Here is a 12,720-nt window from a genome sequence, read left to right as displayed (position 1 = left end):
TGTTTCAGTGCGTAATAATATATTATATAGGTACTAACTCAAAATTATTTTTTCGAATCGAACCAGTAGTTCATAAGATAAAATCGTTCAAAGGAACAAAAAAACCTCTTCAGCTTTATAACGTATTATATTAGTATATAATAGACTGATTTTTTACATATTTCGCACATTTATGTGGTAGGTATACATTATTAGGTACATTTGACCACAATTTAAATCCTTTGTTTGTATGTTATTAAATTGTAATATAATAATAACTTATTATTTATTACTAAATAGATAACTTATGCAACTCTGTTTAGGTATTGTTCTTCAAAAACTATACAAGTAAATAATTAGTGATTTAATATTGTCGTAATAATAAATTAAAGACATAAATTTTATTACATTATATTTCATTATCGCGCCCGTGGCTTAGTTAACAACAGCCGCGCTCGATCTCTGAGGTTAAGCAACTCTTGCCAGGGTTTTTCTGTGGTAGGTGACCATCCTAAACATAAATCGAGTTCCTTTGTATTCGGAAGGCACTTTACGCTGTGGGTCCCGGCTGTCATGCTCCAAGATCGTGTTATTACCCAGTAGCTGGACTGTGGAGGTCCAATAGGTAGTCACTCTATGTAAAATACTGATATTCATAATCTACATACAGTAAGACTGGAAGCCAACTCCAACATAGTTGGAAAAAAGGCTAGGCCGATGTGATATGACCAACTTCCAAAGAATGTGCTCAGGTCGTCTGTATGTCTGCCTTTTATTGAGTTGATTGGTTTTGGCGGTTCATTTTTTGTTGGAAAGCTGATGCCCGTATTTATGTTTATTTTCGATCTCAATAGAGTTCTAAATTTTATCTAAGGTAAACATCGTGATGCGACCTTGCATGTCTGAGAGTTGTATAGAACAGTTCTTGAAGGTATGCTAAGTCCCCAACCCGCAGTTAGCCTGCGTAGTAAACTCAAAGCCAAACCCCACCCTCATTACGGGAGAAGTCCCTTGCCCAGCAGTCAGACATTAATGGATTTAATTAACTATTGGTGTCCAAAGGAATAAAAACAAATGCATGGAACTATTTTCTTATAAGATCTGTTAGTAGATTATTGTTAAGTAAAATACAAAGCATTTTAAACTTATTGGTTATATTCAATGACTGACAACTCCTTAATGTACGATGGAATTAGCTGCAGTCACACTAAAATGTAGGTTTCCGTTATAAACGTTTCCGGCTCGTAGGTAACTTGTGGCCGTTATTACATGATGCTGTTGAGAACCGTCATAGGTGGATGTTTTCTGCTCGACAAGAACTCCTGTTGTCGTATGACTTTGCTGTTCACCACGATACGTATTAGATTCCTGTAGTAAAAGCTCTCCTGTCGTAACGTGAATTTGATGAGAACTATCGTAAGTGTTTTGTTGCTGCACAATGTTAATACCTTCCGTGTTGTGACTTTGTTGATTACCTATGTAAGTATTAGCTTCTACGAGGACGTTACATTCATCTGCAGCGAGTTCTTCTTGTGGTAAATCTGGAATGTATTGATCTCGAAGCTTCCTGGTAGTAACTGCTTTGATCTCGTGATTCTGTTGTTCTCCTTCATAAGTGTTTCGTTGTTCTCTTATATTGACTCCTACTTTTACTGTCCTGCTATTACTACCCTGGTTTTGTTGACCACCCGAAAAAGAATTATGCACAAAATCTATATCTTTCCCAATGAGCTTCTGATGTAGTTGAGCTACACGATAAATATTGTCATATACAACTATTCCATATCCAACAAACTTTTGATTATGATAAGATCCAGTGAATGTATTACCTCTTAGTGTTATATTCTTGGCTTCCAATTCAAATTTTCCATCTATAACCGAAATATTGTTGTTGATCAGTATAATGCTCTCTGCTTTTATCTTACAAGACTTTGATATTTCTGAATATGCTTGGTTTCTGAGCACAACACTTCCCTCAGTTACAATACCGCAGGGGAATCCCGTTGACGTAGTGTTGTAGTAAGAACCATCAGATGGATACGATTGAACCACTGAAAAGATGAAATTTAACATAAACTATACGAGTTGTCAGAAGGTCTAACAACCAGTCTAATTGCTGCTACACACATGCCGGCGGCACATGCCGCGCTGAGCTGTCAAATGATCGAATCGGTCGCTCGAATGTTATGAACAAATGACGCCGTCAAGCAGCGTATCCCGCCGGTACCCGTAGCGATAATGCCGCCGGCACTGTGTGTAGCAGCCCTTTCAACGGGATTATAACCCAACTTGGTTGTGGAGGCTCGATAGAAAGTGTTAGAGAATCGGACTACCCCAGTCGGATATACTACCGATCGCTACATATGGATAATCATTATTTGATTACCCCTATGTGTATAAGAATTTGTACAAAATTAGAGCTACAAGCCATTAGGTAGCATTTTTCAGATAATTGTCAAAACGTATACTTACATGAGGTTCCAATCAGAGCGATGAACAAGATAAAACTTTTACTGAACATGATGCTGGAGTGCACGAACAACAACTGTGCTGAAATTAGAGCTACGACTGGTATATATATATACGGGGTGCCTCATGTTCCCGATAAGAATTATCGGCCAGTATTTTGTTGGGTATTCCCACAGAGGTGACAATGTTGTGTAGGTCACCTTATCGCCTAAGATCCCAGTGGTTATTTACCATTTTGTTTAATAAAAATAAGAATTAATTACGAGAAAATAACCAGCTTATCAAAGTCGTAATGATTCATAGGGAATTTTGAATGTTCAGAAAGTTATTGTTAATTGTATATTATTATACTTTTTGTCCTTATTGCCTGTGTTTGTAAGTTTGTAAGCTCCTAGCCAAAGGCTGGCTCGCGCGGCGTATTTGTTGAAACTTCCCAACGGTGCAGATAATTTGGTGGGACGGATAATCGTCACGACTAATGAGAAGACGCAAGATAGTCGAACCTCAGAGAAATTCTTGGCAGAAAAACTCAGAAAACGGTTTTTGGCCCGACCCAGGATTCGAACCCGAGACCTTTTGCGAATCGCGACCGCGAAAATCACTATCGCACGAAAACACTTAAATATAAGACTAAATAACCATCAACTGATCATGAGGTCCCGGGTTTGACTCCGGGGTGACACTCCTTTTGTACGTGGGTTTATAACCATGAGATTATTCTTAGTTATCAATAGTTTAAATACCTCTAAATAATTTATGTAAAACCTTATTTTGTAAATCAGTTATCATACTATAATATTAATGTTATCGCACCGATTTTTTTCTCTGCCTCTGTGGCGTGGTCGGTAGTATATGCGACTGCGGTGCGAGAGGTCTCGGGTTCGAATCCTGGGTCGGGCCAAAAAGTATTTTCTGAGATTTTCTGTTAAGAATTTCTTAGAGATTGCCCGGAGTTAGGAAGTTGAGGTCGAAGACCTCCGTGCCTCGGAGAGCGCGTAAAGCCGTCGGTCCTGCGCCTGACCTCTCACTGGTCATGTCGGTTATCCGTCCCACCAAACTATGAGAGTGATGGAATAGAGAGTGTACCTGTGTATTGTGCACACACTTGGACACTATAAACAAAGTCCTGCACAGATGGCCAATTTCAATTAAACTGACCGCCGTAGCCGTATATCGGCTAGGAGGACATTATCGCACCGATAAAGGCAATGATGATTTAACTACAATATTAATAATACAATTGAATTGTTTCTTACATTATAAGCTCTTTCATTTACTAATTCTTACCTGAGAATTGATTTGTTTCATAACAGAATCGTATATAATATATATATTTTCTTTTTAAAGTAGAGCAGTGTTAGCCTGGTGGTATAAGTGGGTAACTCACACGCAACTTGGTTGCTCGTGCTTATCACACAAATATTTGTCCCGGGTAAGATTCGAACCTACCATACGTGGCGATACGGTTATTGCGGCGAGGTGGCCGACGTTATTCACTGCGCACGAAGCGCGTAAAAATAGCAAGTCTTCTTCTTATCGTATGGTTAGTGGTCAACCTAATGTCAAAGTTGTTCAAGCCGCCCGAAGGCCTTTGACTGACTTAACGACTGTTATCGTAGTAGATAACAACCGGAACCGACTTCTAACGTGCCCTCCGAAGCACGGAGACGCCCAGTTCAAATAATACTATGTGGTCACCTATCTGTAGAGTGTCCCTAGGGTGTAGGGTTGCTTAACCCACAGACAACGGTCAGTGGGTTAAGCAACCCTTGGCGCTCACCGGTCGGTAAACGTACCGACCGGTGAGCGTACCCGGCTATGAGCGCTAAATAGCAAGACCTTGGGTCCTATCTCAGGGGGTCTGGAGATAAAATGAAAGTTACGCCGCGCGGTTGAGCGTTTCATAGAAACATGTAACGAAACAAAACCTGGCGGCGCAAATAACCACCGCATTTAAAAATATTTATGTAAATAAAATATATCCATAGAGCTGTTTGCATCTTAAAGTATGTGACCGATTTTTTGTATTGTTAATAGGTCTACTGATCATAATAAAGTAGCGCTAGGGTTCCGCACTAGGAGCCCCTTGCAGGAGGGCGAACCGCGCATGGCGTGCGTCTTGCGGTACTAGCTTATAGCGGTTATCCCGGCGCACGTCTTTGCGGAAGCGGTTGGACACTTGTCAGGTTTTTAGTGGGCTCCACAGTAGATCCAGACTCCAGATATCCCGCTTGCGTTACATAAGAGAGAATGGGTCATAATTTACCTCTTTATGTAACATTTTTTACTGGTACCTCTACCCCTTGTTCGTAGTGTGATGATACATAGCCTCATAGCCTTCCCCGATAAATGGACTATCTAACACTGATTTTTTCAAATCGGACCCGTAGTTCATGAGATTAGCACGTTCAAACAAACAAACAAACTCTTCAACTGTATAATATTAGTATAGATTTGAGACATGTGTCAGATTACTAAGAACGTGTCTAGAAGGGGCGAATTCGCTGCGAATCGTTCGCGCGTTATCGAGGCACCCACACATCGCGTCCAAAATACACGCGAAGCTCATGCTCCTTGTGGAAAGACAATAAGTACATTTTTGATTTCCAATTGTGTAATTTTTGTGTGATGAAGGTTTCGTTATCTTATTTTTTTTATATATAGGTATTTAATGATAAATTTCACTTTTATTATATAGAGCTTATTTATCTTGCACTTACTACAAAAATAAATATATTTTCGAACCATGGTTTTTTTTTCGACACTTTGTATTTTTAAATGCTTAATTATATCATCATTTTCCTCAATTTTTTTCAATGCAGATAACTTCCGAACTACCTAACAAAACTAATGGGTTTACTTTATATATCTATACTTATATTATAAAGCTGAAGAGTTTGTTTGTTTGTATGTTTGTACGCGATAATCTCAGAAACTACTAGTCCGACTTGAAAAAATATTTTACTGTTGAATAGCCCATTTATCGTAGAAGGCTATAGGCTGTATATCATCACGCTACGACCAATAAGAACAGAGCAGCAGTAAGAAATGTTACAAAAACGGGGAAAATTTTGACGCAAGCTAAGTTGCGCGGGTCAGCTAGTATAAAATATAGGTTAATGTCTATACATTTTTTACACATTATTTGTCACATTATTAACTGCCTCGGTGGCGCAGTGGTTTAGGTCGCCACGCTGGTACCATTGCGCCAGGAGGTCATGAATTCGATTCCCACACGGAACAATTATTCATACAATCCACAAATAATTGTTTCGGTCTGATTTTACTTTGTGTCTGTTGTTTGTAAGTTTGTAAAATTCCCTTCGACACAAGAGTAATTCTTAGTGCGGGAGTTGCCTTTCATCAAAAAAACCTTAAAATTCTCATCGTATTTAAGACCCGTTAGCAATTTTGTACTTTGTGTAAGAACTGCGTAAGTTAAAACACTAAGAAACTCATCTGTTTTGTATAAGCAATTAATCTTTCAGAAACCCATCGCTTGTTTACAATACGAATATATTTATGAACAAGATACTTAATTGAACCTCGAAATTATAATAAATCAATGTTTATTTATTAATGGCAAACAATAATCTAGCAACGAGCAATTACAATTAAAATTAATTATTTGCGAGTTTCCTCAACACTATTTTTATTGCTGCTTCTATTGGTCATAGAGTGATTTTAACCTAAAGCCTTCCTCGGTAAATAGACTATTCAACACAACAAAAAATCATATGACCAGGGTGCTGGCCTTAACGTAGGCCAAAGGATATATCACTACATAGTATAAAACAAAGTCGCCCATTTTGTCTGTAGTCCCTTCGTATGCATAAAACTCTAAAACTACGCAACGGATTTTGATGCGGTTTTCATTAATAGAAAGAGTATTTTCTCCGACAGGTTTTTATATATAATTGAAATACATTGAAACTATATTAGCTGAGTATATAGCGATTTATGTCCAAGAAGTCAGAAAAAAAATCTAATTGAAGATTGCATTTGTGCGTGCGCCGCTTATACCGTTGGATACAAGTAAGAACAATGTATAGCAAAAACATTGGTCTTTATTAGTTCTACAAAAAAGTCCGCGATGACATATATCCAGCTTTTTTATTTAAGTCACAAAAACTACTTTTCTGTATTAAAAAAACATTTAATTCGTTGGGTGATGTTTAACTGGTGATATAACCAATAATACATATATCCTTATCAAAATAAGTAAGTTCATCATCACGAGCATTTAATTTAGATTATTTTTGCAGTTTACAGTGTGTTATTTAGACATATAGTTTAGGAGATATCACGATATTAGTATTGCGGCACGGTACGGGCCGGCCGCGGCGGCGGGTTTAATTGTAGATAGTCTTTAATTTTAAATATATGGGAAACCTTTCTCATCGTTAAAATGAAAATGTATGTATACCTTATATTATATTTCAAAAAATGAAGACAAAGTTAATCTTCTAAAAATAAATGTAAATAAAAAATAAGTAAAAGTAATAAAATGTAAAATGTAAATAATTTAAAAAGTAAACAAGAAAATAATAGTTAGATGTATATAACAAAAGTAGGTAAGTACATGAAAAAAAACAAAAAATATAAAAAAACGGTACATAAAAAATAAATAATATTTAAAAGTAGGTACTACGACTTTGATCTATACATATAAGACAAAAAAAAATCTGTACATTACTTAAATATTTTTTCCAAAAACTGATAGGGGGGGGCGATCAAAGAAGAGTCACAGAAACCAAAAAACATTTTAATATTTTAAACGCGGTTAAGGGAAAGAGAAGTTATTGTGAATTGAAAATTAGTATCCAATATGTGTTGGTGCGTTGACTGTATTTGTCGAAGTAGCGGGATACACGCAAACGAAGTTGCGCGGGTCAGCTAGTATATATATATTTATATATATATATATATATTGCGATCCAACATGGGAATGCTGCCAACATTCTGGGTACGTTACCAGTCGACGATGATGAGGAGAAATACTACGACGCGTGCCGTGACTTTTTGTTTTAAGTTTAAATATAAAATAAATTTAACCCATTAATGTCCCACTGCTGGGCAAGGGTCTCCTCCCGTAATGAGGGAGGGGTTAGGCCTTGAGTCCACCACGCGGGCCAAGTGCGGGTTGGGGACTTTGCATGCCCTCAATAAATGTTTTTAACAAATTTTAGGCATGCAAGGTTTCCTCACGATGTTTTCCTTTACCGTTGGAGCATGTGATAATAATTTCTAATACACACATAACTTCGAAAAGCCATTGGTGTGTTCCCTTCGAACCTGCGACCACTTGCGTAGGAGGTGTCAACTTATACCACTCGGCTGTCACTGCACTTTGTATTAAGTTAAAAAATGAAATTAGTTGAAAACGATGGTTGACAACCGATCAAATCAGTTACTCTTTATGAAATGTCAAAATTGCCAACAACACATTTTAGTAATGAAATATGACATAGTGACGTCACAGTGCTTTATTTTCGTTAAAATCAAATGAGTGCCTAATAAAATGTTTCAGTGTGCCAGAATTACAATTTCAATATTATTTACGAAAAAATCTGCACGGCGTCAGCATTTTGGGTAAACCTTTTAAGAGTGCAAGGTCAATATTTGTTTGTGAACCCAGTCACCCAATTGCTGTAATAAATATTAGGTCGGGGAGAAAGTCTTGTTGTGATTCTTGAAGCCAAAGAGATTTTATTACAAGTTCATAGATAGTAAAATGCGAAAAGACTTTTTCCCGACCTAATATTATAGAGGTAGGTACACAATTTTTTTTCAAATCGAACCAGTAGCTCATGAGATAAACTCGTTCAAAGGAACAAAAAAAAAACCTCTTCAGCTTTATAATATATTATATTAGTATACAATAGACTGATTTATTACAATATGTTTTGCACATTTATGTGGTTTACATAAATAGGTAAACTTGACCACAATTTAAATCCTTTGTTTGTATATTATTAAATTGTAATATAATAATAACTTATTATTTATTAGTAAATAATAAGATAACTTATGCAACTCTGTTTAGGTATTATTGTTTAAAAACTATACAAGTAAATAATAATTAGTGGTATTGTGGAGTTACGAGGTGATCATGTTCCTCCAACCAAAGGGAGGATCCTCCGACCAGGCGAGGTGATCGTGCCTGGTGGGCCTAGGCTGCCCGACTGTTGTAGTCGGGAACTTGTATAATATATAGTCAGTGGCAGTGCAAACTTCGATAGCGCGATCTAGGACTTGTGACGTCAGTCACACTGCGCGTGGTGGTTGGTTACGCGCTGGTCCCAGTAGATGTCGCTGTATGTAGCGAGCCGCTACATCACTCCCCCTCAGACCGTAGGTCGATCTTCTCTTCATGTCAGTCAGTCTCTCCAGTGCCATGCATTGATGAGTTCCAGTAAGTCGAAACTGTATGCCGCTAGTCCCAGTGAGTCGGAACTGTATGCCGCTAACTCCAGTGAGTCGGAGAGGTGCGGTGTGCGGTGAAGTGTCCCCAGTGAGTCGGGGCGAGGTGCTTGTTGTCTGCGGTGAGTCGAGACGAAGCGTTGCGGTGCCCTGGGTGCGTCAGAGTAGCGTGACTATGATGCCCAGGTTGGATGCCGGTGAGGACGTAGGGTATGCCAGTCATGTGCGTAAGCGACATGTTCGTGGAGTGCCCTGGTGTAGCCGAAGATGCTGGCTGGAGTTGTTCGACTGCTGCTATAGGAGTGAGGAGTGATGAGGGTGTGAAGGTTTGCTGCTGCTGGTCTGATCTTCGTGAAGGCTGCTTCTAATCACGTCGGGGTCACCACTGTGGAGGAACGAGGTGCTCATGTTCCTCCAACCAAAGGGAGGATCCTCCGACCAGGCGAGGTGATCGTGCCTGGTGGGCCTAGGCTGCCCGACTGTTGTAGTCGGGAACTTGTATATATAGTCAGTGGCAGTGCAAACTTCGATAGCGCGATCTAGGAACAACAGCCGCGCAACAACAGTGGCTTAGTTAACAACAGCCGCGCTCAATCTCTGAGGTTAAGCTACTCTTGCCGGGGTTGTTCTGTGGTTGCGTGGCCATCCTAAACATAATAATATATCAAGTTCCTCCGTATTTGGAAGGCACGTTACGTTGTGGCTGGCCCCGGCTGTCATGTTTAAAGATCTTTGACAGTCGTTAACAGTAGTCAGAAGCTGGAAAGCCTGACAGCCAGTCTTACCAAAAGGTATCGTGTGAGTGTGGAGGTCCGATAGGTAGTCACTCCATGTAAAATACTGATATTCAGCTACATCCGGTGAGACTGTAAGCCAACTCTTGGTGTCCAACCGAATAAAAACAAATGCATGGAACTATTTTCTTATAAGATCTGTTAGTAGATTATTGTTAAGTAAAATGCAAAGCATTTTAAACTTATTGGTTATATTCAATGACTCACAAATTCTTAACGTATGATGGAATTAACTGCATTACACTAAAATGTGGGTTTCCGTTATAAATGTTTCCGGATCGTAGGTAAGTTGTGGCCGTTATTTCTTGATTCTGTTGAGAACCGGCAAAGGTGCATGTGTTCTGTATGACCAAAGTTCCTGTTGTCGTATGACTTTGCTGTTCACCGCGATAAGTATTAGATTCCTGTAGTATAAGCACTCCTGTCGTAACGTGATTTTGACGAGAACTATCGTAAGTGTTTTGTTTCTGCACAACGCTAATACCTTCCATGTTGTGACTTTGTTGATTGCCTCTGTATTTATTAGCTTCTACGAGGACGATAGATTCATCTGCAACGAGTTCTTCTTGTGGTAAATCTGGAATGTATTGATCTCGAAGCTTCCTGCTAGTAACTGCTTTGATCTCGTGATTCTGTTGTTCTCCCTCATAAGTGTTTCGTTGTAGTCCTATATCGGCTCCTACTATTTCCTGGTTTTGTTGACCACCCAAAAAAGAATTATGCACAAAATCTATATCTTTCCCAATGACCTTCTGATGTAGTTGAACTACACGATAAGTATTGTCATATAAAATTATTTCATTTCCCACAAGCTTTTGACTATGATGAGATCCAGTGAATGTATTACCTCTTAGTGTAATATTCTTGGCTTCCAATTCTAATTTTCCATCTATAACCGAAATATTGTTGTTGATCAGTATAAGGCTCTCTGCTTTTATCTTACAAGACTTTGATATTTCTGAATATACTTGGTCTCTGAGCACAACACTTCCCTCAGTTACAATACCGCAGGGGAATCCCGTTGACGCAGTGTTGTAGTAAGAACCATCAGATGGATACGATTGAACCACTGAAAAGATAAAATTTAACATAAACTATACGAGTTGTCAGAAGGTCTAACAACCAGTCTAATTGCTGCTACACACATGCCGGCGGCACATGCCGCGCTGAGTTGTCAAATGATCGAATCGGTCGCTCGAATGTTAGGAACAAATGACGCCGTCAAGCAGCGTATCCCGCCGGTACCCGTAGCGATAAGGCCGCCGGCACTGTGTGTAGCAGCCCTTTCAACAGGATTATAACCCAACTTGGTTGAGGAGGCTCGATAGAAAGTGTTAGAGAATCGGACTTCGCCAGTCGGATATACTACCGATCACTACATAATTATGGATAATCATAATTTGATTACCCCTATGTGTATAAGAATTTGTACAAAATTAGAGCTACAAGCCATTAGGTAGCACTTTTCAGATAATTGTCAAAACGTATACTTACATGAGGTTCCAATCAGAGCGATGAACAAGATAAAACTTTTACTGAACATGATGCTGGAGTGCACGAACAACAACTGTGCTGAAATTAGAGCTACGATTGGTATATATATACACGGGGTGCCTTATGTTCCCGATAAGAATTATCGGCCAGTATTTTGTTGGGTATTCCCACAGAGGTGACAATGTCGTCTAGGTCACCTTATCGCCTAAGATCCCAGTGGTTATTTACCATTTTGTTTAATAAAAATAAGAATTAAATACGAGAAGATAACCTTATCAAAGTCTTAATGATTCATAGGGAATTTGGAATGTTCAGAAAGTTATTGTTAATTGCATATTATTATACTTTTTGTCCTTATTGCCTGTGTTTGTAAGTTTGTAAACTCCTAGCCAAAGGCTGGCTCGCGGGGCAATTTCGTTGAAACTCCCCAACAGTGCAGATAATTTGGTGGGACGGATAACCGACACGACTAGTAACAAGACGCAAGATAGTCTAACCTCATAGAAAATCTTGACAGAAAAACTCAGAAAACGGTTTTTGGCCCGACCCAGGATCCGAACCCGAGACCTTTTGAGAGTCAGTCGCATATACTACCGACCGCGCGAATCACTATCGCACGAAAACACTTAAACAAAAGACTAAATAACCGTCAACTGTGCCTCAATTCTCTACTACTATCGACTACCGACAACCGAACTGTCATCGAGAAATTTTGTATGAAAATCTGATCAGCGCCTCTGACGGGTGTCGTAGGAAACATTTTGGCAGTACATTCTAAATGTCAAAATTTCGATAGCTAGCTGGTTGACGGTAGTCGATAGTTGTACAGAATCGAGGTACTTATCATGAGGTCCCGGGTTTGACTCCAGGGTGACACCTCTCCCTTTTGTACATGGGTTTATAACCATGAGCTTTATTCTTAGTAACCAATAGTTATACCTCGAAATGATTCATGTAAATAATTTTTTGAATCAGTTATCGTACTATTCATGCCATCGCACTGATAAAAGGCAATGATGATTTAACTACAATTTTAATAATACAATTTTTATCTTTATAAGCTCTTCTATTTAATTAATTCCTATCTAAGAATTGATTTGTTTTCTTACAGTCTCGTATTTTTAAATAGTGTAGTGATAGCCGGGTGGTATAAGTGGATATCTCCCACGTAGCTTGGTTGCTCGTGCTTATCACACAAATATTTGTCCCGGGTACGATTCGAACCTACCATACGTGGCGCTACGGTTATTGCGGCGAGGTGGCCACCGTTACTCACTGCGCCAAACGCGCGTAAATGTAGCAAGTCTTCTTCTTATCGCATGGTTAGTGGTCAACGTCAAGTTGTTCAAGCCGCCCGAAGGCCTTTGGAGTATTTATGCTCAAAATAAATTCAGGGGAATAACAAAGAATTAGCAATTATTTTCCATAAATAAACTAAGTCGTTTTATCTTTCATATGAGCAACTATTGATGGAAATTGCGAAATTAAACCATAAAATACATGCCATAAGGACTATTTTCCTTTGAATATTGTATTATCATTCTTTATGAGAGGTTTTCTA

General features: G+C 38.8%; 2 protein-coding genes across 2 annotated transcripts; both read right to left on the bottom strand.

The window, feature by feature from the left end:
- Positions 1–262: 262 nt before the first annotated feature.
- LOC142975517 (uncharacterized) lies at positions 263–2,514 on the bottom strand. Its single transcript, XM_076118427.1, has 2 exons — positions 2,452–2,514; positions 263–2,030 (listed from the first exon to the last, which is right to left on the bottom strand). The coding sequence occupies exons 1-2, from the start codon at positions 2,498–2,500 to the stop codon at positions 1,156–1,158; spliced, it is 924 nt and encodes a 307-aa protein (XP_075974542.1). The 5' UTR covers positions 2,501–2,514; the 3' UTR covers positions 263–1,155.
- Positions 2,515–8,354: 5,840 nt separating this feature from the next.
- LOC142975451 (uncharacterized) lies at positions 8,355–11,269 on the bottom strand. The gene is made up of 2 exons (XM_076118293.1): positions 11,160–11,269; positions 8,355–10,734 (listed from the first exon to the last, which is right to left on the bottom strand). Exons 1-2 carry the CDS (start codon positions 11,206–11,208, stop codon positions 9,869–9,871), a joined length of 915 nt encoding a protein of 304 aa, XP_075974408.1. The 5' UTR covers positions 11,209–11,269; the 3' UTR covers positions 8,355–9,868.
- Positions 11,270–12,720: the final 1,451 nt, after the last annotated feature.

This window comes from Anticarsia gemmatalis, chromosome 9 (genome assembly GCF_050436995.1).
Source record: "Anticarsia gemmatalis isolate Benzon Research Colony breed Stoneville strain chromosome 9, ilAntGemm2 primary, whole genome shotgun sequence".
Taxonomy (NCBI): Eukaryota; Metazoa; Arthropoda; class Insecta; order Lepidoptera; family Erebidae; genus Anticarsia; species Anticarsia gemmatalis.
This window is presented reverse-complemented; position numbering and strand designations above follow the sequence as displayed.